Source organism: Dissoconium aciculare (assembly GCF_010015565.1).
Source record: "Dissoconium aciculare CBS 342.82 unplaced genomic scaffold K489scaffold_19, whole genome shotgun sequence".
Lineage (NCBI taxonomy): Eukaryota > Fungi > Ascomycota > Dothideomycetes > Mycosphaerellales > Dissoconiaceae > Dissoconium > Dissoconium aciculare.
Genome location: NW_022984969.1, coordinates 7,341 through 31,472, shown reverse-complemented (window position 1 = coordinate 31,472; position 24,132 = coordinate 7,341). Strand labels below are relative to the sequence as shown.

The 24,132-nt window shown below is 51.9% G+C and overlaps 12 protein-coding genes across 12 annotated transcripts; 8 read left to right on the top strand and 4 right to left on the bottom strand.

Moving 5' to 3' along the window:
- Positions 1 to 267: 267 nt before the first annotated feature.
- K489DRAFT_391243 (WD40 repeat-like protein) lies at positions 268 to 2,670 on the top strand (the record flags this gene model as incomplete). Its single annotated transcript, XM_033606674.1, has 2 exons — positions 268 to 361; positions 455 to 2,670. 2 exons carry the CDS (start codon positions 268 to 270, stop codon positions 2,668 to 2,670), a joined length of 2,310 nt encoding a protein of 769 aa, XP_033455358.1.
- A 735-nt stretch (positions 2,671 to 3,405) lies between these two features.
- On the top strand, positions 3,406 to 4,181 carry K489DRAFT_95816 (uncharacterized protein). The gene has a single exon (XM_033609072.1). It carries the CDS (start codon positions 3,513 to 3,515, stop codon positions 4,059 to 4,061), a length of 549 nt encoding a protein of 182 aa, XP_033455357.1. The 5' UTR covers positions 3,406 to 3,512; the 3' UTR covers positions 4,062 to 4,181.
- On the top strand, positions 3,930 to 4,940 carry K489DRAFT_384933 (uncharacterized protein). Its single transcript, XM_033605973.1, has one exon. The coding sequence runs from the start codon at positions 4,302 to 4,304 to the stop codon at positions 4,647 to 4,649; it is 348 nt and encodes a 115-aa protein (XP_033455356.1). The 5' UTR covers positions 3,930 to 4,301; the 3' UTR covers positions 4,650 to 4,940.
- On the bottom strand, positions 4,862 to 5,781 carry K489DRAFT_435159 (uncharacterized protein; the record flags this gene model as incomplete). Its single annotated transcript, XM_033608589.1, has 3 exons — positions 4,862 to 5,480; positions 5,535 to 5,670; positions 5,723 to 5,781. The coding sequence occupies 3 exons, from the start codon at positions 5,779 to 5,781 to the stop codon at positions 4,962 to 4,964; spliced, it is 714 nt and encodes a 237-aa protein (XP_033455355.1). The 3' UTR covers positions 4,862 to 4,961.
- A 672-nt stretch (positions 5,782 to 6,453) lies between these two features.
- On the bottom strand, positions 6,454 to 9,399 carry K489DRAFT_95811 (trypsin-like serine protease). Its single transcript, XM_033609071.1, has 4 exons — positions 8,770 to 9,399; positions 8,204 to 8,710; positions 6,753 to 8,146; positions 6,454 to 6,566 (listed from the first exon to the last, which is right to left on the bottom strand). The coding sequence occupies exons 1-4, from the start codon at positions 9,020 to 9,022 to the stop codon at positions 6,546 to 6,548; spliced, it is 2,175 nt and encodes a 724-aa protein (XP_033455354.1). The 5' UTR covers positions 9,023 to 9,399; the 3' UTR covers positions 6,454 to 6,545.
- K489DRAFT_418948 (uncharacterized protein) lies at positions 9,400 to 12,141 on the bottom strand (the record flags this gene model as incomplete). Its single annotated transcript, XM_033608202.1, has 7 exons — positions 9,400 to 10,235; positions 10,608 to 10,807; positions 11,029 to 11,191; positions 11,215 to 11,407; positions 11,471 to 11,586; positions 11,905 to 11,982; positions 12,123 to 12,141. The coding sequence occupies 7 exons, from the start codon at positions 12,139 to 12,141 to the stop codon at positions 9,829 to 9,831; spliced, it is 1,176 nt and encodes a 391-aa protein (XP_033455353.1). The 3' UTR covers positions 9,400 to 9,828.
- Positions 12,142 to 13,576: 1,435 nt separating this feature from the next.
- Positions 13,577 to 15,064, top strand: K489DRAFT_418946 (uncharacterized protein; the record flags this gene model as incomplete). Its single annotated transcript, XM_033608201.1, has 4 exons — positions 13,577 to 13,996; positions 14,062 to 14,359; positions 14,423 to 14,744; positions 14,804 to 15,064. 4 exons carry the CDS (start codon positions 13,577 to 13,579, stop codon positions 14,892 to 14,894), a joined length of 1,131 nt encoding a protein of 376 aa, XP_033455352.1. The 3' UTR covers positions 14,895 to 15,064.
- Positions 15,065 to 15,234: 170 nt separating this feature from the next.
- Positions 15,235 to 15,921, bottom strand: K489DRAFT_391242 (uncharacterized protein; the record flags this gene model as incomplete). The annotated part of the gene is made up of 2 exons (XM_033606673.1): positions 15,235 to 15,507; positions 15,565 to 15,921. The coding sequence occupies 2 exons, from the start codon at positions 15,919 to 15,921 to the stop codon at positions 15,235 to 15,237; spliced, it is 630 nt and encodes a 209-aa protein (XP_033455351.1).
- Positions 15,922 to 16,230: 309 nt separating this feature from the next.
- Positions 16,231 to 18,058, top strand: K489DRAFT_391241 (MFS general substrate transporter; the record flags this gene model as incomplete). The annotated part of the gene is made up of 6 exons (XM_033606672.1): positions 16,231 to 16,330; positions 16,620 to 16,886; positions 16,908 to 16,936; positions 16,967 to 17,003; positions 17,025 to 17,755; positions 17,810 to 18,058. 6 exons carry the CDS (start codon positions 16,231 to 16,233, stop codon positions 18,056 to 18,058), a joined length of 1,413 nt encoding a protein of 470 aa, XP_033455350.1.
- Positions 18,059 to 18,923: 865 nt separating this feature from the next.
- K489DRAFT_391240 (uncharacterized protein) lies at positions 18,924 to 19,565 on the top strand (the record flags this gene model as incomplete). The annotated part of the gene is made up of 1 exon (XM_033606671.1): positions 18,924 to 19,565. The coding sequence occupies one exon, from the start codon at positions 18,924 to 18,926 to the stop codon at positions 19,563 to 19,565; it is 642 nt and encodes a 213-aa protein (XP_033455349.1).
- Positions 19,566 to 20,386: 821 nt separating this feature from the next.
- On the top strand, positions 20,387 to 20,902 carry K489DRAFT_291390 (yeats-domain-containing protein; the record flags this gene model as incomplete). The annotated part of the gene is made up of 1 exon (XM_033600190.1): positions 20,387 to 20,902. A coding segment is annotated over one exon (516 nt), but the record flags the coding sequence as incomplete, so codon positions are not given.
- Positions 20,903 to 21,805: 903 nt separating this feature from the next.
- On the top strand, positions 21,806 to 23,518 carry K489DRAFT_327734 (Serine/threonine-protein kinase Rio1; the record flags this gene model as incomplete). Its single annotated transcript, XM_033602015.1, has 1 exon — positions 21,806 to 23,518. The coding sequence occupies one exon, from the start codon at positions 21,806 to 21,808 to the stop codon at positions 23,516 to 23,518; it is 1,713 nt and encodes a 570-aa protein (XP_033455347.1).
- Between the last annotated feature and the right edge of the window lie 614 nt (positions 23,519 to 24,132).

Here is a 24,132-nt window from a genome sequence, read left to right as displayed (position 1 = left end):
CATCGTTCAATAAATTATCGCATAATCACATACACTTCCGAACCGTCCTGTCGTGCTCGTCCGACCGCTTTGTGCAATCCACACCCGCCCGCGCGCGCGCTTGACGACCACTTCCTCGTTTCCCACTCCGCTCCATCCCGCAAAAGCATAATCACCGCCACGGCGTAGATCGACCCTCGACGAGTCCCGGGAAGCTCAGCGCCAACTTCCTTCCACCCGCTCCGCCGTCCAACGTCGGATGTGGGAGCCCACAGGTTCCACGCCAACATGGCATCAATAGCACGCGATCCCGCCTCATCGTCTTCGCTCGCCTCCAACCCTACCGCCAGCAAACCGACTTCCTCTTCAGATCCTCTCCCTCGTCCGTCCACCTCACATACGCCTGACCGTGCTATGGCGGCCGATCCGACCACGACCGCATCCACCACCACCACCACCCTCCACAACAGCACAGGCGACATCTGGAATCACGACTCCCACGAGACCTTACGAAATCGCTACCGCCGGGACATTGACGCACAGGACCAGAACATCTCCACTCCCGCCATCTCCAAACATGCCGAACAGACGGTAATGCCCTTTCTGACCCAACACATCCCTTCCGCATACAATCCGCCGGGGAATGAAGGGACTGCGACCAACACCGCCAAGCAGAGCTCTCGAAAAATCACCTCAAACACCAAATTCTGCTACAGGCACCAACCCGATCTCAAGTGTCGACGGCCTGCGAACGAGCCGACGATGGACTCACTTCAAAGCGAGCTGGCCTCCCTCTCACAGTCAGACCAGCAGGCCATCTCTCACGTCTGGTCACTCTTCTCCGCCGCACCAGGCAAACACCGCAACCTCATGCTCCAGGGCATCCTCACACAGTGCTGTTTCCCTCAGCTATCCTTCATCGCCGCCAACGTCCGTGACCTGATCAAGATCGATTTCCTCTCGGCCCTACCCGACGAATTGGGCTACCAGGTCCTTTGTCATCTGGACACGACCTCCCTATGCAAAGCCGCCCAGGTCAGCCGGCGCTGGCGGAGCCTCGCCGATGACGACGTGGTCTGGCACAGGATGTGCGAGCAACATATCGATCGCAAATGTACCAAGTGTGGATGGGGCCTGCCATTGCTAGAAAGAAAGAGATTGCGGACGGAGAAGCGACAAATACAACTCCGAGCCGAAGGGAGGGAGGATAACCGTTGGTCGTCAGAGATCGCGCCTATCCATGAGGAGCATGTCGACACACCCATGTTGCCCTCGGACCCGGATTCGGACCACTCATCACATGGTCGCAAACGCAGTGCAGACGTTGAGATGCTTCCGCCTCCTGGCGCAAAACGACTATGCTCTGCAGCGGACGCAACAGCCGGCGACATGCAAGTGGCGCAGCGGAAGCGACCTTGGAAGGACATCTACAAAGACCGTTTCAAGGTCGGAACCGCTTGGAAGTATGGCCGATGTAGCACTCGACTGTTCAAGGGTCACACAAACGGAGTCATGTGTGTCCAATTCGACGACAATGTGCTCCTATCAGGCTCATACGACGCGACTGTCAAGGTGTGGGACATCCATACTGGCGAAGAGCTGCGGACGCTCAAGGGTCACACCAGCGGAATCCGATGTCTACAATTCGACGAGAGCGGCAAGCTCATGACCGGAAGCTTAGACTCGACCATTCGATTATGGAATTGGCGAACCGGCGAGACGTTGCGTGTCTTCCAAGCCCACGGTGATGGCGTCATTACCCTCCACTACACCGGCCGATACGTCGCTTCCGGATCACGCGACCGTACCATTCGAGTGTGGGATTCGAAGATCAAGGAGACTTTCCTCCTGCGAGGACATTCCGATTGGGTCAACAGTGTCAAGGTCGAGGAAGATTCACGGACTCTGTTCTCAGCATCGGACGATCTGAGTGTGCGCATCTGGGACCTCGACGCGAAACAATGTATCCGCATCTTCGATGGTCATGTGGGTCAAGTCCAGCAGGTCCTCCCGATGCCGGAGGTATTCGAATTGGAAGAACAACATGACCGGCGAGGTTCGGAGAAGGACGACGATTCGAGTAGTGTCAGTTCCGTCACCCTTGCCGCCGCTCACCATCACATCGACACGCGACATCAACACGACCACGCCGCCGGCCAACCCTTCTGGCCCAACGACCCCAAACGCCCCGCTCCGCCTCGATACATGATCACCGGCGCCCTGGACTCCACCATCCGCCTCTGGGACACGCACTTCTCCCCTTCCACCCAATCGTCTTGCTCCCAAAGCGGCGAGACCAATGCGCGACCCCTCGACCAAACCGCCCAGGCCGGCGGCACCCAAAACACCACCACCGACACCACCAACAACAACGCCGCCATCATCCCCCCACAAATTCTGCCCACCGACCCCCTCACCAACTCCCACATCCCGCGCGCCCAAGCCTGCATCCGGACCTTCTTCGGCCACGTCGAAGGCATCTGGGCGCTCTCCGCCGACCATCTGCGCCTCATCAGCGGCAGCGAGGACCGCATGCTGAAAGTCTGGGACCCTCGCACGGGGAAATGCGAGCGGACCTTCACCGGCCATCAAGGCCCCGTGACGTGCGCCTGGCTCGGCGACGAGAGAGTCGCCAGCGGCAGCGAGGACGGTGATATCCGCGTGCTGTGGTTTGGGGAAGAGGGGAGATAAGCGAGAGATGAAAGACGCTTGAATTCTATGTGGCATTTCCACCTGCCTCTCTGTGTTTTTAGACACAATTTTGTCTTACTTTTCTGGCAATTCTGGTTCTGCTGTAGATTTAGCGAGCGTTGCGAACGACACTTGTGTTTTATCACCATCACCCCCCGGGACACGGACACTGGTTTGTTTTTCAATAAAGCTCACGGCTCGGTCCATCCATCTCTTGAATGAGAAAAATTGAAATCCGCTTCTCGGGTCATTATCCCCCAATTTTCTCCCTGCCTTCTCCAATCGTATTGTTGCGTCACTGGTCGGCTCACCGGAAATATTCGAGAATCTCCTACGTAAGAGTGAAGACGGATCTCGCACTTTTTCCACCATAGCCATGACGCCATTGAGCCGTCAATCGCCGGCTTGAGAGGACCGAAGTCGTCGGGCCGTCAATTTATGCGGTCCGAATATCACAGAAACGCCGTCGTCGAATGGATACGATGATATTGCCCGATGAATTTCTATCTCGTGCATGCATCGAACAGGCAGGCGCGGGAAGTCTTCCCGCGCATTGAGTTATAGGTATACTAGCTATATATATTTATGTACCTAGGTATGTATATTTATGTTCCGAGAACAAAAGCTTAAATCGTCCCCCGTTTCCGGCGGGAAGAAGTTCGGACGTCACCTCGCCTCGCCTCGCCTCATCAGAAAATATGTACATCTCTCTCACCCAGGTTTATGAAGCGATCGAGAGAGCGCCGCTGCGCTGAGGTCCTGCATGATCGCGCGTAATACTTGGAAGCAGAAGCTCGCTCCGGAGTGGTGTTTCTGCGATGTGTATCTCGGGATGAGTCACGATGATCATGATGATAATGATGATCATGGACGGAGACCGATTCCATGCTTTCCTTCTTGCCCGCTATGGCCCCGATCCACGTACTACACTCTTACGTGCTAGGTCCACGGACACACGTCGTTCATGCCCGATCGGGCGGGATGAGAACGCTCTCGCTCCGTCTGAGGATTATTTTTGCTCGCGACGGTGCTATGCGTGTTTTTTTTGGCCGTTCTCGAACCTTGATGTCATGATCGTCGCGCTGGCTGTAGATGATCTCTGCTCTGCTCCGCTCCGCTCCGGATCGACGATCACGCGGCATCTGCGGACTTTGCGAGGTTGTCTCCGAGCCTCGCTGCTCATCCTTTCGTGGGATGGTCTGTTGTCGATCCACGCGGGAGAGCGTCTGCCATCCTCCGTCAAGCTTTTTTACCGCCGGAGAGGAAGGAAGCGTATTGCTCGGCGAAGCGTAATCGAGGCATCGCACCGCTGCTCTCGGGTTGCGTTGATGTGCAATCGTCGATTGGTAATAGCAGACGACGTCAGAGTCGAAACTCTCCAACGAGCTTAACAATGAAAGACATGTCCCTACTTACACACAGAAACATAAGAGATCTAGATCATCCCGCATCCCAATAAGCATCATCAAGCCGAATTCACGCCTAACATCGCACAACGAACACCATCTTACCTCATCTCAAGGGATCTCCCTCCCTCCTCCTCGGTTCATCATCGCCATATTAACCCTTTTCTCCTCATCTCACAACAAAAACCTCCATCGCCGACAACCAACCACTCAATCGAAGCAACCATGAAGACTTTTACATCCCTCATCGGCCTCCTCGCCCTCTCAGGTGCCGCTCTGACTCTCGCTGCGCCGATCAATGCCATCGTTGAGCTTGAGACCCGTGACGATGGAAACGGTCCTTACAAGCGTACTGTCGACCTCGAGGCCCGCGCTGATGGAAGTGGTCCCTACAAACGAGCTACCGAGATCCTCGAGGTTCGCGCTGATGGAAGCGGTCCTTACAAGCGTGACTCTGAGATCGAGGCTCGCGCTGATGGGAGCGGTCCGTACAGACGCGCTGACGGAAGCGGTCCTTACAAGCGTGCTGATGGCAGTGGTCCTTACAAGCGCGACACTGAGGCTGAAGCTTAGAATCTTTTATGGCCCACCAAGCTACGGCCGTTGTGATACTGAAGTCGAGGCATCGGGTATTCGGTGATGAGCAGCTACCAATGGAAACAGTGCTTTTGGAGAGACAGATTATACCATGTGAAGGGAACAGAGATGTGGTTTCTATTGAGAACGCAATGCGTATTTCTCGGGCGCATATGAACGAAAACCTTTATGAAAAATGAGTCGGAGTTCGATCACTTGCATTGAATAAATTGCCATCATTTTGGTAGCCTCACTTGACAGTCGACAGTAATAAAGGATACGGGAACTCTGCACTCAGTCATCGCGCCCTCAATCATGCATTCTATCCGCGATCTCCGCACGTAGCCCGGCGATGAAGCCCCGATAGTCATCGAGATTGCGCTGCAAAGTGTAATGAAACTTCGCGCTCTGTTCCAAAATATCCATGTCAGCCGACTCATCAGGGAAGATTGCCGATGCGCGTCGGACAGCCGCAGACATGATTACTCTTCTCAGATTGGCGTTGTCCCCCCTGCATTCCGGTTGCTCCCGAACGATGGCAATGGCAAAAGCTAAAGCGCTGAGGTTCATGTCGACCTCATCTACCACAGCGCCGAGCTCCCGGGCGAATTCCTCCATATATGCGAGATTGCGCTCTTCCGCAAAGGAGTATCCCCGGAGGAAAATTCCCATGGCTTTGATGGCTGTTTTGGAATCTCCAGCAAGCTCGGTCTTCAGATCAGGGTAGAGTTGTTGATCGTAGAGGGAGTGGCAGAAGGTCTGGATGGACTGTACTCCGCCTTCTACGTGGAGAAATTCGATCATCTCCGGGTCCCATCTCTTGATTCCCTGCCACAGGATGATGAGTGATGTCTATCACCATGGATGTGCTCAGTAACGTACCTCGCACTCCTCACATGCGTTGAGGTCATATCCTGATTCCAACAGCTTCACGATATGGATTGGCCAGGCGTGCAACTCGCCCTGGGTGTCGCGGTACTGCAAGAAAAAATTAGGACTTCCAGATTCCAAGAACTTGCTATCGTCTACAGTCAGCTCAGGTATCAAAATACGATATCTGATTCTCTCACTTGTCGATATGGTCCATGTGGTTGAGGCGACCCGTTCCGTCCCGAATGATGACCGGCATCCTTGACTGTTTCTGGAAGAAGAAATCTTAGATTTCGTCTGTCTCTCTGGTAGTTCTTGATCGACCAAGACGAAGGGAAGACGTATCTGCGGAATACGACTTATAAAACTCTTCTTGTGCAAGCTGGAAGACCCAAGCCAGTTCGTGGAATGGTCTTCCCAATCCTTCAATCTAGCATGCACCGACAACTGAAGGCCAAATTCCTAGCAAGCTAAGATCGAAATACCCATACCAGGCTGCAAATTCCACAATTGATTTTAGCATTCCTTTGGACGGCGTGTGCTGATGGAATGCCACGGGGACGCTTACAAGACAACTTTCAGCTTTACATTTGAGCCCATCACATTACGTGCCATAGGTCCCACGATCGTACCAACCGATGCCACGCTCTTCTCATGCCAAACTCGCCGAGTGGATATTATTATATGTTGAAAACAAGCATATCCTGTCGGTATCGCGTTGAACGCTAATCTGGCCTTGAAAATTTATTAATGACTCGGATGATACCGCAGAATCATCCTCAATAACGAGGATTGTGCCACACGTCGGAAAAATAATAAATCAAGGTCGCTTGAGTTTGGTAAATAAATCCAGCAGTGTGCTAAAATCACGTAGAAAGAGCGGTATTGTTCAAGCTTTCCCGGTCATCTGCAGCCAGAGGTAAGAAACCTAAATGAAATGAAACTCAATTAAAATCGTACTATACTATATACGATAAAACCAATTTGACGTGAATATATAGTATACTTATGTTAGGATACTACTTATGCTATAGCCTTGACATACTATAAGAGAAGAAGACCGTTAGCTTTAGTAATTCAACATTGAGGTTACTTAGTAGAGGCGACACCTGGGGGCGATACTAATGAACCATCGACAAGGAAAGGCAGAACGTCTTGTTGCGGTTCAAGATCCATGGTGTTTGCGGATGTGACTAACGAGCGGTTCAGAATAGGAGAGCTTGACTTTACCTGTAGTGGGAAAGGAGTTCCGTTGAGGTGCCCGTTCATCTTTCCGTTGGAGATCGGACGCGAAGTCGTATCGGCTTCAATACCCGAAGATTGGTCAGATGCCGTTCCTGGAGCCTCCTTGATGGACACATCATCCAGCAGGTCGACTATGCGCTTCTTGCTCGGGGAGGTTGAAGTCTCTGCGCCGTCAAAAGAAGACTCCCCACCACCACGACCGGGACGCTTGGTCGTAATGGAGCCGATGACGATCGGATTGATGTTTCGAATCATGCCTGGTGAAAGCTTGATGACGCTGGGGCCGATAGTCTTTATCGTATTGTAAAAGACCTTGTAGAAGCCTTCTGCTGCCCACTCCGCCGGCGGGATACTCATGAGTGCGTTGAAAGCAGCTTCTCCCATGACGGCCCGGTGGCAAACATCCTCGAGATGAGGTTCTAGACTGCTTTCAGCTCCGTCAAACTCGGATTCCGTCAAGGCTTTGTAGAGATTGATGGCTGCCGGGGCAGCTTTGACCGCGAGCTTGAAAACCTTTCCAACACTGCTCCACCAGCCCTCAGTTTCGCCTTCGGCTTTGGCAATGCTTGCGATACCTTCTGAGAGGCGTTGCATATCTGCTTCTGGAGAACTCTCTCCTTCCATCGAGGATTCCCCCTCCAGAGTACTCTCCTCATTGGGCATTCCGAGACTCATCTCTGGGAAGTTGTCCATTTCGGACTCGCCGGTCGGGACCGAGCTACGCAGGGCGATTCGAAGTGCTGGCTCCATGAAAGACGGGCCCAGGTCACGTGCCAATCCGCGAATATATGGTCTCTTTTTCTCCCACTCGCTCTGCATCTTTTGAAAGATGCGGTACTTCTGGGCTGTACTAACGTTCATCTGCTGGACAGTCTGTAAAGCTGCCTCGTTCAGAATTGCGCGGCAGGCGTGCGGCTTCCAGGAATAATCGGCCGTCAACAGACTTTCCTCTCCACCTTCGATGCCTGCCTCGGTCGTTGCAGTTTCAGCGACCCTTCCGGCGAAACGAAGGGCAGTACCTGCGATTGCTGCCACGGGTGCTCCAACCGGCCCAAGGAATGGTGCGCCAATGGTCAAGGCTGTCGATGCGATCTTGGAGCCGACTCTGACCACCTTCTTGAATACGGACCAGAAGCCCTCGGAGACAGGGGGGTCAGATTCAGTGAAAGTGTCTTCCGCTCCAGTTATTTCCAAGATGACGAATCCACGCTGGCCGATGGTGGCTGGGAGCGGCGACCGTACCGCATTCCGAAGGCCATGGTAGAAATTGCCGTATTGACCTCGGATGACACTGGCAGAGTTCTTTGTTCCAAGGCCATATACGTGCGTCCCAATAGCGACGTTAGAGCCCTTGACAATGACCGGCGACCCAGATTGACCTATACGCCTGTCAGATTGGACCAATTGGGCGACCAAAAAATACTATGAAAGCTCACCTCCGTAAGTTGAAATCAAGTACTCCAGCATATTGAGCTTAGTTGCAGACAAATCGAAAGTAGTTACGGCATATTGCTCGTACATCTGCGCAGCCTTTTCGTCCTTGTAGGTCTTGTCAGCTGGATAACCAACAACGCCGATATCCAGTGTCCCAGTGGTCGGGGTGGCCCTCTCGAAGGAGAAGGGTCCAATTCCCTCGAAAGGTCGATCGACTTTGATAAAGGCGACATCATTGTGACGGTTCACATCACTCGCTACCCACGCACCAGGTGTCGCGATACGGACACCCTGACGGAATTGGACATCGAGTGATCCAACAGAGTCACGGCCATTATACCCAACGTAGACTTTGACTTCGACAGCGCGTCCAAGGCCATAAGTGTGATCGAAGGCGCAGTGACCTGCAGTCACAAGTATGTCATCGGCAATGAGCCACCCGGATCCTTGAGCGCGGGCCTTGTCGGTAGGCTTCTGCTTTTCGTAGCGAATCTGTAGCTTCACGACAGCTGTGAATCCCATGTCAGTCTTTATACGTTATCGTTTATAACTTGTTGATATGTCCTACAGTAGTATTTGCCGCCACGACGGATATCGCACGGAGCGACGAGCTTGCGAGCGTCATCAGCGAATGCAGTCTCGGTACCCTCGTCCACTGTCGGTCCGATGGGAAAACTCTCTGTAGCAGGAGCAGACCTCGTAGGATTCAAGTCCCACGCTGCGACTTTGGTGACCAACGGAGAGATCGGTCTGGGTTTGGGCAAGTTCGCCAAGTTGGCTTCGCCCGTTTCTGCGGGAACACTGGTGTCGGCCGCGGGCATATTCGCTTCGACGAAGTGGATGAGGTGATCGGGTTTGGGTGAAGGGTTTGATTTGAGGTTTGACGTCTGGAAGGGGAAGGATCAACCAGTGAACGGGTTGAACAAAAGGGGCTGGATGAACTGAGTTCGAATTTTTTTGATGTTTAATCTGATGTTGGAAGTATCATGTGGTAATTGAATCAAGTATGTTGTCAATTTGAAATTCTTGGGGAGGCCGGATGGGTCCTTTTATGTTTGACATTGAGCCCATGTCTGACCTGTAACATCTATACAGAACTGCCTTTAGTCGACAGACGATGGAAAAATCAAGGCGCCCAAGCGACACTGGCAGGGATCATGTCACTGGCTTCATAATGTGGATCCAATGGTGGACTCACGTCGCTGAGATACGTCAGGAGACGTTTTCGTAATCGAGACCTCTTCAGGATTCATGTTGCCAGCCACTAAAGCTGGGATCATGAGAAGAGAATCACGAGACATATGATACATCGAGCTCACGCATGTCCTGGGGTACGACCGGATGACAGCGACAAAGCAGTATCGGTATCCACGAGATTTGGAGTTCTGAGCCACGTAAGCAGCAGCGTCGATAGTGCCAAATTGTGACAGTCGTTAAAAGCTTAAACTCTAATCTTATACTTTGATAGTGGCCTAGGGACAGCCAAACGGTTCACGTCAGAACGTTTCAAATTAGTCCCTTCCAAGGTTGTCTTCAATGAATGAATCTGCCGACGGATCACGGAAATGCTCGAGATTAGCTTAGCAGTCTACGTGAACAGATCATGGTCGAGAGAACACGAAGCGTCTTAGTCGCAGCCGCTGTCCAATTCAGGCCTAATATCATAGGTCCGCTTCGATTTTGTGGCGTCTGAGGGACACGTCGAAGAGAGGCCAATAGGATGGCAGTAATGCGGAAACATGGAATAATCGTGTGCCCAGGCAGTGTGTTGGAATGTCAGCCGGCTGGCGACGTTTGGGCGTCGGCCGACGGGGAGGTGGGGCACAGCCGGACGAGCGTTCGCACAAAGCTTCCTCTGGCCCAACCCTAGCTTGCACGTTCTCCAGGGCTTTGTGGCTTGGGCAGCGGCTGAGCGTGCTAAGCTAGGGTTGGAACCTGTTGATAATCGGGATGCAGGTGAGAGGTCGGCAGCTCCGAAACAGCGTGACAGAAACTGAGGAGCGTTGGGACGAACACCCTCGAACCGCCAAAGTTCTGCGCAACGCACCATCGTCGCATACGCGATTCCATGTCCACGGTACACCGTCAAGGTTCAAGAACTCGCGAACCCCTGTCCTCGTATCTCTCCACGAGCTCTAGTACAATTTGCTCACGTTTCCTTTCACGGCCAATGCGCTGCTGAAAACGGCACGTGAAGAAAGTCACATCCTTTAGCAATCCTTCTCATGGAGCTCGACAACGATACGTTTTCACCAGATTTAGCATGTCGATAAGCCTTGTCCCAACCGCACTAGTCCTCAAGCTCCCTTCTCATCTCTCCTGCAGTACCCCAGCATGAGTCACCGAATGCTGCAGGGCTGAAACTCAAGACAGCACCCTTGTTTCCATGCAGTGGCTTGAACATACCAGTGCCAGCCTTGAGCTTGACTGAATAATCGTTCTTTCTACCGTTACGTTTGTCCCCCGTCACTGCGAAGCCAACTGCGACGCTCTTGATCGGGTAAGCCTTAAAAACCGAGTTGTAGCCTTGGAGGCATACGAAGGCATACTCAGAGTTTTGTATGGTCAGGTATCGGTCAGTCTGATTGCTCATGATCTTGAACCAGCTGAACTAGGAGTGAGAAATGTCGTATCCCCAGCTGAAGTTGGCATATAAGGTTGAACTACCGCTGCTGCTGTCGCTTCCGCCGTTGTTGTCACAGACGCAGCTGGCTCCAGATTCTCACCAGACTTCCCACCGGAGTTGCCAGCAGGAACGTATTGTCTGCAGTCACCAGGAGCGTTCAAAAAATCAGAGGTGCACTGCGCAGAACCTCCACCAGGTTACCAGCTGGTTTTAGTGTTGAGGCCGCCGCCAGGTGCGCCACCAGTTGGGGCCTCGCCTGATTGTTGCGGAAGACCCGAGCCGTCCCTAATCTGTCCACGTGGCACTTGTCCGCCTTGTTTAAGTTGAGCAAATGGAGCTGATGCCTTGGGCGCCAGCTCTGAAACTGTGTGGTTCATTGGTAACTACCCTCGTTGCCGAAGCCCGATGAAAAAGACCCTCTGCTGGCTCCGTGCGGGTCGTTGTAGTACTGTGGCGTAGTGGTAGTCGGGTGGGCGGGGGCCAGGCCGTCGATGCAAACTCGGCTGAAGCCGGCATTACCATCGACAGAGAATGGTGGTATCTTGTTCAGGAGTGCGCGGTCACGAGCTTGCGCCCAAAACTTTCACACAGTGAAGGCACGGTACACGCAGGAGCCGCCGATACTTGTTGTGATGTGACCTACTTGGATGATGGCGAGGCGGCCGCCACTATTAGACACAAGGTCTTCAATAGCACCGCCGATTGAGATGGCAATGCTACTATTGGTAACTTGCTGGTAGAGATCATTGCAGAAGCCGTCTGTATAGTTGGTGAAGGTAGTGGTTTTGTTAGAAAGCCTGGAGCGATTTCGGACCTGGCTACTACCGAAGCAGCCCTCAATGAAGCTGTCGCCAGCGCTGCGGCCAAGTTCGTGTTATCAGGCCAATTAGTGGTGGATTTATGTGTATGGAAATGAATTGAAAGTCCTACGAAGTGAGATTGTGGATAGAAGTCTTTGGTGAAGAGAAAAGTCTTGATGATGTTCTAGTGTGAGCGAGCTGTATTTGCCCTGCAATGTCAGGCGGCACCGTGCGTGACTTCACTCCAGTAGAGCTTTCCGTGTCGATACAGACTTACCCCCAAGTGGGTTCTTGGTCGGGGAAGGTGATTCGCTTTCTGACGAAGCGCAGTCGAGCGGCGTCAGATCTGGAAAGACTAGTGATGAAGGCAGAAGCTTGTCTGGACAAAAGCATATCGGTGAAATGATACATAGACAATATGATTCGGATGATGATATCCGGGAGGGAAGACATATGGAACAAGTTCGTTCCCAGCCATAAGTATGTTGAGCAGACCATTCCAGAGCAGGACCATATTTGTAAGAGCGATGTCAGGCGAGACGGGTTTCTCGCTGTCATTTGTATTATTAGACGAAGATACAGGATGTTTAAGTAGAGTTGACTCATCGTCTCCTATCTCGATTAGTCATGTTATATTAGAGTCAGGTTCACTTGGTCAGGTTACGATTGAGGAAGGGTCAGTCACACAGGAAACCTAAATCAGACCCGTCCGATGAGAGATCTGATCTTGAATGAGATGACCATATTCCACACCATGAAGAGCCATTCAATAAAGAGGGCAACCCCTTGAACAGAAACTCATCAAGCACTCGCATAATGAAGAAAGCTCCCAGCAGATAGGCCACCATGAAGGACGATCTGGGCAACGCGAGTCCAGTCACAATAAGGACAATATCGCCAAATTCAGTGAAGGGGCGTCTAAGCTGAGAGGTCGGAGGAAGAAGAATCCTGTGAGCGTCTCTGAAAAGAAAACGAAAAACTGCGGCAGAATGTAGCAGAGGTACGGTCGCATCTGTCTGCTTTGAAAATATCATTACGACCGAAATGTTCCTCAAGCTTCATTGATCCGGGCTAGTTTCGGAAGTAGCTGAGACTGTCTTTATCGCTCTTCACAAATTTTTCACCCATTGGGAATAGCTGATGTGTATGTGGAACAGAGGGAAAATCTTCTCGGGTCTCAGTAATCTGCCGAACCCTTAGCACCACGAAAGCTTGAACGCAACGCCGTTGCGCGGGGAATGCTCCGACCAGCGACGGACAGACGTCATGTTCTTATTTTCCGGCTGTGACGAAGCCCATTCGCCGCCCGAGAGCAGACGACGAGATTAAAGCCCGCATCTGCCTCTTGTGGAAATCTTCGTAGAGTTAATCGAAGCACCCCGCTCCATGGCTTATCCTAGCAAGGACCAAATTCTCAAATGATCATTGCGAACCTCGGTCTCTGAAATTGTATTCATCGCTCAAATGGGAAATGAAGCCCGAATTCTTTCAGGGCTGGAAAAGGACATCGCATAGATTAACGACCCGAAAACTAGCGCAATTATATTGCGGCGCTTTGTGCATCGAACCAGCACAGATCAGTCGTACACAACAGTAGACTCAACCAATGGCGTCCTTCTACAGGATTCATCCTCCCACTTCTTATACAGCAATCCTCCACATGTCTGATGCAAGTGAAAGTGATAGTCTGGCGAGGTACACCTAATTCACCAACGTGGCTTGCATCGTGCATACTCAAGCTTTGAAATCAACGATATCGCGGAACAATGAAATTGCGTTACAACCCGATCCTCAAAGTAAAGCGGCCAGTAGAAGACACCTGAGCAATAGGCAATGGCAAACACATGCGACTGTGACACTCCGTGACGCATGATGCCACGTATTTATAAGAAGGAGGACTCTGCACTAGGAGGCAATTCTTCCAACCACAACTCCTTCCCCAGTGCACAATGACGCCCCGTAGTGTTCTCCTCCTCACTTTGGCGAGCTTCGCTGCTGCGGGAAATATTGTTTCACTCTCGATCTCCGTGACCATACCGGCACTGACTCTACCGGGCTTCAAGACCTCGACAATCAAGACCTCGACACCGAAGACCTCGGCACTCCAGACCTCGACACTCAACCCCGGACCCCTAGGAACATGGACATACTATTCAACTATTACAAACACAATCGGGCCAACCACCACTTTTACTATCGACCCTCAGACCTCCTACATTTACGTCCCTAATCCTTCGGATAAGACTGTCACAATATCCACCGGCTTAACCGTCTACGCCGCAACGGAAACGATAACGATCTCGCAGCCCGGCGCCGCTGCGTTTGCCTTCGTGAGCCCAACTACGACTGTGCGAACTACCAGCGTTCCGGTATGTATCGTCCTTTTAATTGGTGAGCGCGAATAGATCTCGCCACTAATCCCATCACACACAAGACGCCGGCAGGGTTCACCCCGATCCTATCTCAGTTTGCATACACAGCTAGTTTGAAAGTCACCACGACCACCAAGACTACATCCCTCACCGCAACCACATACGTAGACTCGCCTATCACCAGAACCAGCACCTATACACTTCCCCCGGTAACCTCCACGAAAACATCATTCACGGCAAGCACTACCGTTCCTGCGACGACCACAGTGACGACGAGCACTCTCACCATTTCCACATACACGTCCACTCTCATGTCGCTTCCCACTCACCATGCCATATGCGACGAGGACTCTGGCAATTGTAAGTGGACTCCATGCAGACCAAGCGGTAATACAACATGTTGAATCTAACAAACCTTTCAAGATGTGAATTACTATCCCTTCGGCGCCACGATTCAGCCCTTCTACTATGGTCCCTTCAAGCCATCGGGTGACGGCTCCGTCCACGCGCTTGACAAAGTGTACTTCAACTCAACCTATCTGGCCGGGACCAAAGTGGATTGTTGCAACATTGCAATGTCGCAGGGTCCAGCCGCCTGGGGATTCTGGGAGCCGCAGGATATATATGGCAATGCCTGTTACATCTTCAACGTCCGAGACGAAACGGCCTGTAACCCTCGCGAGGTCAAGTATTCGCTAGTGCGCACGCAAGCGGAAGATCCTTTCCCGGGTCGATACTTTGCCTTGTAAGTCACAGAAAAGGTCCTTCGGTGTTGCTTTTGCTAATATGCCTTTGCGTTTGTAGTAACGGCAGATGCGGACGCGTGACGCCTGATCACCACGAGCAGGGGTACTATGAGAATGGGGGCAAGTATACACCCGAGAACTCGCCGTGAGCAGAGTTCAAAACGAGCACGCGCCTCGTGAGGACATTGGAAGTAAGGCTTGCGGTGAAGCAGTGAGCAGCATTTTTCTGGTCTACCTAACGATTACGGAAAGAAATGCAAATCAAACAATCCTCTTTTACCGAAAGTCGTGTGCATTTTGTCTCTGCGTTGATGAATTAGAATATCCATCTCTCTCCGTATGAAATTATGAAACCTTCTCCGAGAACTTCATTTGGCGTGCAGAGCACAGATCGATCTAGATCTTGGATCCTAACAGAATGGGAGCTGGTGTATGACTTACGGTATAGACGAGAGGCGAAGTCATCTCCTTCATGGCATCGGGTACGTACTACATCTTTGACCTTGACTTCTTGGGATGCGCGAGATCCCAAGCCGTCTTCTTCTCGTTGGTTATCTTGCTCTTGCTGGAAAGGGCAGCATGAAGGTCAGCGTAGACTCCGCGTTCCTGTACGAGATTGGCAGGTTTGCCTTTCGCGTAGTCAAAGAAGACAACCCATCCATTAGACTCCGCAACCGGCGCCTGTTGTTGGAGGGACCACATGGTGGTTGTGACGTGGTATCGGTCAGGCTTGACCTCATCCATGCGATTGGCGATGATAAGCTGGTTCCTTGTAAGCTCGGTGCCCGATTTGGATGTCGCTCGTATGGTAGCACTCACAGCATCAGGATACGTGACCGGGCGCTTAAGGTCCATTGTTGACGACTTGACGATCACGCCAATGCCGCGAGCTTTGATGAAATCTTGGAACTTGTCCTTCAGCTGTTCTTCGAAGCTCTCGAAAAGACGGTAGTTGCACGCCGAGGTGAAGCGAGGGTAGCTCGCATTTGCAATGTGACCCCATGGGTCTTGATCATCGGCCCAAGTCACGGCATGTTCGAGCATAGAGGCTTCGTCGTAGCCCTGATCCAATGCCTGTTTGACAATTCTTTCTCGGAGCGGATGATAGAGCTCCCCACCTCCGGGAGCATGGTACGAGGATGCTTCTAATTGAGATTTGAATTTCGAGGGTGCCATGATTCGCGTAGTTTGTCGTGTTCGACGCGATTTCTCTAGGCCTGGGCTTCATTTAAGTAGTTGCGACAGAACACACAGCACCGCGGTACCACGACCTCGGCGTTACTGCGCCTGTAAGCATGACATGTGAAAATTCCACATATCAGACCAAAGCAGTGCTCTCTTTGACTCGTCAGCACTAACGCATGCGCTCCGCCCCGTTGTCCGTGTGATAGGAAGCGCGCTTTAAGTTTCATGGGATCGCGGAATCGCGGAATCAATTCCAGGCGCGAAGTGCCGCAACCCATGCGGGGAGCATCGATCCACCACATGGCACAGCTTAGATGCCCGATTCTGGGGATTCACCCGGCTGGGGAAATGCGCCTCATCAGCCACGAGAAATGGCCTCGGCCCTGTGCAAGAGCCGCATGTGATGCTCACTAATGGCACAGGCTGGGCTGCTAGTGAATAAATAAGTGCGATGAGCGCGATGCATAACCAGCCGCAGGTTGCGGCTCTTGAAATTGTTTTACAAGAGGTCGTACACAAAACGCAACATCGGGCCGTGTTCCGAACGGAAATTGCTCCATAACGTGGGCTCGACAACACGATCATCATGAACTCTATGCTGTCTGCTCGAGATTTGCCAGAGAGCTCATCAAACGAGAAATCGCCAGAGCCAGTGTCGATCGTTGAAACATGGTCACCGACGCGCCCAGCAGCGCAAGCTGTCGTGGATTGGGATGGTCCTGACGATCCTGCCAACCCTAAGAACTGGAGCTTGGGACTCCGAATATACCATACGGCTCTACCGGCACTGTACGGATTTTCGGTCTCGATCGGTACATCCACCTACGCGCCGGCTGTCTTTGACGTTCAAGGCAAGTTTAATGTGAGCGAGTTTGTTGCTCTGCTGGGGCTCTCGCTCTTTGCGCTTGGATTGGCCGTAGGCCCGATTCTGGGCGCGCCGATCTCTGAAACACGCGGTAGGAAGGCCGTGTACTTAGTGACGCTACCTTTGTTCCTACTCTTCACAGTGGGAGCAGGGCTCGCTCAAAACATACAGACCTTCATCATATGCCGCTTCATCTCATCGACTGTTGGTTCGCCTGCTCTGGCAGTAGGGGCGGGCACGGTCGCCGACATTTGGGATATGGAGCACGGTGGCGGACTTGCCACAGTTCTGATCGTCTCGACGTTCTTCATGGGCCCGAGCATAGGTCCTTTGATCGGAGGGTATACGATGCAGCTGCATCAAGACTGGCGCTGGATTCAATGGGTGATGATCATGATTGCTGGCCCGATCGGTCTTGCTGCACTACCGGCGCGTGAGACCAGCAAGAAGATCATTCTTACACAGCGAGCCAAAGCTCGGGGTGAACCGGGACCTCCCAAGCCCACCCTCACAGTGATGATGAAGCAGCTGCTCGTTGTGACGCTCATCCGACCGCTGAAGATGTTGGTAACCGAGCCGATCGTGGCAAGCTGGGCTCTGTATCACTCGTTTGTCTTCGGCGTTCTATTCGCATTCTTCGACAGCTATCCGTACGTTTTCATCCGTACCTACGGCTTCACCTTCGCCCAGGTCGGTCTTGCATTTCTCGGCATCTTGATCGGCACAGTTCTGGCCGTCCTGACCTTCATCGCCATTGATAAAACAATCTATCAAAAGAAGAAGCTTGCTTCGTATCCGAGTAAGCCAGCTCCGGAAGAAAGGTTGTATGTCAGCATGCTAGGTGCTTTCGGTGTACCTGTTTCACTCTTCTGGTTTGCCTGGACCGCTCGCCCTGATATTAACTTCATGGTTCCGATTGCAGCGGGCGTTCCTTTCGGGTGGGGCATTGTGACTTTGTTCGTGAGTATACACATAAGCTCTACAAGTGCTTAAACATAGCTAACCGATCTTCAGCTGGGCGGCATGACCTACTTGCTTGATACTTATGGAGCCCTGTACGGTGCGTCTGCTTCGGCGGGAAACGGGCTTTTGAGGTACTGTTTTGGAGCGGCTTTCCCATTGTTCACGGTGCAGATGTATGAAAAACTGGGTATAGCCTGGGCGACCAGTTTGCTGGCATTCATCGGAGTAGCATTACTCCCAATTCCGTTTGTGTTGTACCGACTCGGCCCAGCGTTGAGGGCAAAAAGTACTTTCACATAGTGCACAATGACCAAAATGGTTCGTGGTTCGACCCATGCGGCACTTCAATCATTCCGAATTCTACCATGCCAAAACGGAGATGGTGCATTGGCGAATGCTGACATCGTACACCATCTCAACGCGTACTCCCAACTCACGCTGCACGCGTGAAACGAAGCAAATTAGTGCTGGAGTGCCGTCCTTCGCTCCGCGCAATGCCGAGTCGACAGCCATCGTTTTTGTTGCGGGCGATCCCAAATTTGGTCAAGCTGGCTATAGAGTGAGTCATGGAGCTGCTCGCTGCTTCGGCGTGCAATGTAATGTGACAGACCGAGCCCAGCCTTCCTCCTTCACTCTCACAGCGATCTGCTCGCATGGGCTAACATCGTGGATAACACATATTGGAATAAACCCGCGTAGTAGGCATTTTGGGGCCCTTGTCTGTACAGACGGAATGTGTGCGCGGGAAAGCGAGCTTGAACGGTTGTGAGTAGCTCCTAGTCACCAGTGAAATGCTTCCTCCTGATCCCTGCCCTCCCTGTCGTGAAGTGTGAACGTGAGCATTTCGACTTCTTCTTTTCCTTTGTACTGTTTCCTTCGATGCCGGCTTGTTTGTTTCGGGCTGGCCTATTTGGAATAAGCCAGTAGTGAATTTTTCTCGTGCCAAACACCGTAGAAACATCGCACGAAAGAAACGGCTATACATACCATAACCTCCGCCTGCTCTTCGACAGAGAATCATCCATCCAGAGCTCATTTCCGAACAGGAGTTTCCCAGTTGAGACAAGTACGTTGACTCGTGCGGTGGCATCTTACCGTGCCCGACTCATTCGAGTGCATTCTCGACAAACCACCGCTGACCCTCCTCCCTCTCACGTAGCCCAGTATGGCTATCAGCTTTGTGAATACCGCGAGCAAGGTACAGGACTTGCTTCAAGAGCTTGTACTTCTCCCTTCTCCCGATGTGAACTTGTTTCTTGATGTCGAAGGCACCAATCTTTGCCGTTTCGGATCGGTCTCAATTTTCACCTTGCATGAACGCCGCTCAGGGAACACCCACCTCGTCGACATTACTACTTTGGGCAAAGATGCCTTCACTGTCGCTGCTGGGTATGAAAATAGTGCTCAAACTCTGACATCCATTCTAGAAAACCCAGACATTATCAAGGTCTTCTTTGGTGTGCGAAATGATTCCAACGCCCTCTTTCATCTGTACGGAAGTCGATTTGCTGGCGTTCACGACCTTCAACTTATGGAGCTTGCAACACGTGATTTCAGCAAGAGAGTCCTGTGTGGCCTTGCAAAGTGTGTCGAGTACGATGCTGGTCTAGGGTACACAAATCTTTTGACCTGGAAAAGAATCAAAGCAGCGGGTGTGAAATTGTTCAACTCAAGCACAGAGGAATCTCACGCGGTCTTCGACAAACGTTCGTTGCCTGACGCGCTCAAGGCTTATTGTGCACAGGACGTGACCTATATGCTGATGCTCTACAGGGCGTATTGCAGCAAGTTGTGCGATATTTGGTAGGTGAAGATCTTGGAAGAGACTGTGGCAAGAGTGGACAAGTCTCAAACTCTTGACTACATCCCAAACGGGCGTCACAAAGCTCTCGCACCAGCTGACTGGATGGATTTTCGAGTGCCGGGACGTGGCATGCTGGCGCAGGAGCGCGTCAAGGCTCTGTCTTGGGTCTAGGCTGTCAGAATTCGCGTCGGAGAAGCAATTAGATGCTCGGTCGTCAAGGCAGTCCAGCCTACAGCTTCATTTTCTAAACTTTTTTGGTCGGGCCAGTCCACCCTGATGGTGGTTTCCATTTTCCTTGCTTGCCTGTTTGTTTGATCTCGATTTGCAAGGCAATGCCAAAAGATGTGCCGAACACGCTCACAGTGTAGCGAAAGACCGCCGAGGTCTCGTCAAATCATCATTAGCGTATCGAAGCGATCTCAGGTCCTGTGAATCATGGTTTGTCAAGTGCTTGCAAATTATGCGAACAATATTCTTTCAATTTCTCCGCTAGTAGTTTATGGTTGAAGTTGAGTGAAAAGACGCATGCACTCCAATCCACCATTACCGAGGGAGAGGTAAATGATTGTTCGATGTGCTATGGTTCCACAACATTGGCCCATGTTATGAAGTCACTGTGGGAGGAGAAGGAAGAGATATTGGAGGTACAGTGGAAATTGGTCCACACTTCGTGGCATGGGCGCAGTTTGCGTTCCGCGGACAAGCCACTCCTGCGGATTTCGAGAGCTCACGCGTCATAATATTAAGGCGCGTCCCTACGATCCAACTTTGCAGTGATCTCACACCCTCGACAAAATCATCTCAAAATGCCAGCGCCCGCGTCGAAACGTGTCAAAGGCGTGAAAGTTTCGCGACATTTCATCATCGGCAATGAAGCGCATGTCCTACCATACGCCGGCTTCGCCGATCCGCCGCCAGAAGGCCATACCAAAGGCTGGCGAGTCTACGTGCGGCCAATACCGAACGGGCCCGACATCACTACATGGTTGAAGAAGGTCCAATTTAAATTACATCACACATATCCCGACGCGAGTCGCACGATCGAGGCGCCAGGGCCATTTGAAGTCACTGAGACCGGATACGGTGAATTCGGTGTGGAAATCAGGCTGTATTTCGCGCCGGAGAGCGGAGAGAAGGCTGTCTACAGAGAACACTACCTGGTGCTAGGCAGCTATGGTAGTGAAGAGCAGCGAGCGCGACAGGATAAAGAGAACAAGATTGTAGCTGAGCGGATGGAGACGATTGAGTTTAATGAGCCCACGGCCGATTTCTTTCGCAGTCTGAGCTCTCCAACGCAGTGGGACTGGCGAATGGTCAAGAAAGGCCGCGGCAAGGGCAAGAAACCGGAGATGGTGTTCGAAGGAGATGTGCCACCCACAGCACAACTACCAGAGAAGTCATCGGATTCAGGCGGAGGCATGGGATCGGGAGGAGCGTGGTCGCGCCAATTTGAGACCCAACTCGTCACACATTTGTCAAATTGCAAAAGAACGCTGGAGGAAGCCATCGCTGGGGAAGAGAAGAATGCAGAGAAGAGAAAGAAAACTTTGCAGGAACTTGGGGCGGCCATTTCAACCAAATGATCTCCAGTTTCGACGCAATCATAAGTTGGCGAACCCGTGAAGATGAGAGTGGTACGCTGAATTGGCACGCAGCGAGCAAGAAAGGGCATATATATCCCGACGCATGGGCCAAAGCCGCATCGACGTTCGCTAACAGCAGTCTATTCAAAGGCACATGGCGTGTTCACTGGCGCACCACTACAGTCTGCGGGAATCGCCTTTGCGCATGCGCACCTCTTTCGCCTCGATTTTATTCTGCACATGCAACAATGTGATATACCCGCATGTGCGAGAGAGTCCTCTTCATTACGCTACCGCTTGCGATCAGGTTTATCTCCCGCAAAGTCCCAGGAGATGGACAATCCCAATTGGCCTGTCTTTCCCGCCAGACTGGCACTACTGATCATATTGTGCTCGATATCGAGAGTCTGCTTGAGTTGTGCAGATGTTTGATGGACAACTCCCAGAGCCGGCATGAATTGTTCACGCGAACTCCTGCAGCCACTCAGGGCTCCCGCCGCGTCATCCAGAAAGCCAGCCCAACAGCGGGGCACCACGCGCCGATAACAGTGGCGGTGGTGAAATTTCACGCGCACGCGACAAACCTTTCCACCCAGAATTTCCGCGAACATCCTCTGCCAATCAATCAAGGGTTTGAGCAAATCGCCTGTACTGCCCAAAATGGTCGAATCAATCCAAAGTCCTGCGGAAGGTCATCAGCCGCCCCACCGCTATGTTGAGAACGAAGGCTACGTAGACTTGCAGAGTCAGGTCGACCGCACTTCCAAAGATCACATCATACCAGGAAGCGCCCATGATGACGATGTGGAGGAAGACTACGAGGAAGAGGACTATGAGGAACTCTTCGCAGACCCACAAGAAGATCTCTTAGACACCGATCTCAACTCCTCAAACCCCGCCGACTACACCAAGGCCTACAACCGACAAAGAAAGCTCAACGACAACAGCACACCCGACGTACAGCGGCCGAGAACAAATCCTCAGCTAAACACACGCGCCGCCATTGACGACCATATCAAGAGCCTGTCTGCCCACACTGCAAAACTAAAATTGAGCGACCTCGAAGCTGGGCTCGGGGGTGGGAAGAGCCACGGTGCAGAAAAGTCGGATCGTGCGACAAGTGAGCAGGTGCTTGATCCGAGGACACGAATGATCTTACTACAATTGTTGAACCGAAACATCGTTTCGGAAATCAATGGTGTTATCTCCACAGGCAAAGAGGCGAACGTGTACCATGCAGTGACAATCCCGACGGCCAGTGGGGATGGAGAACCAAAGCCCGGTTTGAACCGGGCAATCAAAGTCTACAAAACAAGTATCCTGGTGTTCAAAGATCGAGACAAGTATGTCACTGGAGAATATCGCTTCCGCTCGGGCTACAACAAGAGCAGCAATCGCGCTTTGGTCAAGGTCTGGGCAGAGAAGGAATTTCGCAATCTTCGGCGGTTGAAATCTGCAGGCATCCCATGTCCGGATGCAATCTGCTTGAAGTCACACGTACTGGTTATGGCGTTCCTAGGAAGCAAAAAGGGAAACGCATCACCTCGACTACGCGACGTCGAATTCCTGACGGATGCTGAGACACGCTGGAAGGAAACATACGTCACCCTCTTGAGCTACATGCGCCGGCTTTATCAGATCTGCAAGCTCGTCCACGCTGATTTGTCAGAGTACAATCTGCTATGGCATGAGAAGGAAGAGCGTTTGTACATGATTGATGTCAGTCAGAGTGTAGAGCACGATCACCCGCGGTCGTTGGAGTTCCTTCGAATGGATATCAAGAACGTTTCGGACTTCTTCAGGCGTAAGGGCGTAGATGTCCTGTCGGAACGGAAACTATTCAACTTCATCACTGCCAACACTGGAAGCGTCGAATTCTCGGACATGGAAAATGCCGTGCAAAAGCTGCTTGCTGCCAAGGCTGATGGCCCAGATGAAGACGAAGAAGATGAGCAGGACGAAGTCTGGAGGCAGCAATACATTCCCCAGAATTTGCGCGAGGTATACGACATTGAGCGTGATGGCGAAAAGATCAGAGATGGCGATGCTCAAGATCTGGTTTACCAAGACCTCCTCGCGCACAAGAAAGACGCCAGCGCAGACGATGGAATCGAATCGACCGCTGCAAACGGCGAAGATGAGCGCGCAGAAGAAGGTTCGGAGGACGACGACGACGACTCCGATGAGTCGGGCGAGGGAGAAGACGACCCCTTCGCGCCAAAGCAGCCTCGAGGCAAGAAGCACGAGGACAAGGATGCGAAGCGGGATCATAAGAAGGCGGTGAAGGAAGAGAAGCGGGAGAAGCGTAAGGAGAAAATCCCCAAACATCTCAAGAAGAAATTGGTGGGTCAGAGCTCTAGAGGCAAGAAGTAGCGTTGCAAAGAAGGATTTGATCAATGTGCCACGGTCGTCTCAGCGAGCCACTGGCGCTTCCAATGTTTCCACTTCCGCATTTCCAGTCAAATTGCAGATCCTGCGTCCTTCAAATGAGTAAAAGTTCACGCATCGTGGACATTTGAAAGTGTTTACAGTCTCGAACAACGCACTTTCAGCGAAAGAGTTGCATCAAATAATGACGGAGTATATCATACGGCAGATCCCTTGCATACTAGGTAATAAGTTAGAGTCTGGATTAACGCGGGGAACCCCAACGCGGTCCATACCCCAACGCGGTCCAAGGCATCAAAGAGCATAGCATTCAACAATTGATTGCTCTACCAATTATTGTTGAAATACCTTCAAATTGAAAAACATGGTAGATCAATACTAACTCTTATGATACACAGGTTCTTGCGTTATGGTCTGGACGGCCACACTTGCTACACTTTCTAATACGCTTCACGGGCCTCGGCATCTCCTCCTGGATTTGTGCTTCTACCTCCTCTTGTTCAACAACGTACTGCATTTCAGGAAAGGACAAGGCATTCTCTGTAGTGAATGCCTTCCTCTTCCTTGATTTGCGTATATGCATAGCCTTGTTTGCTTCT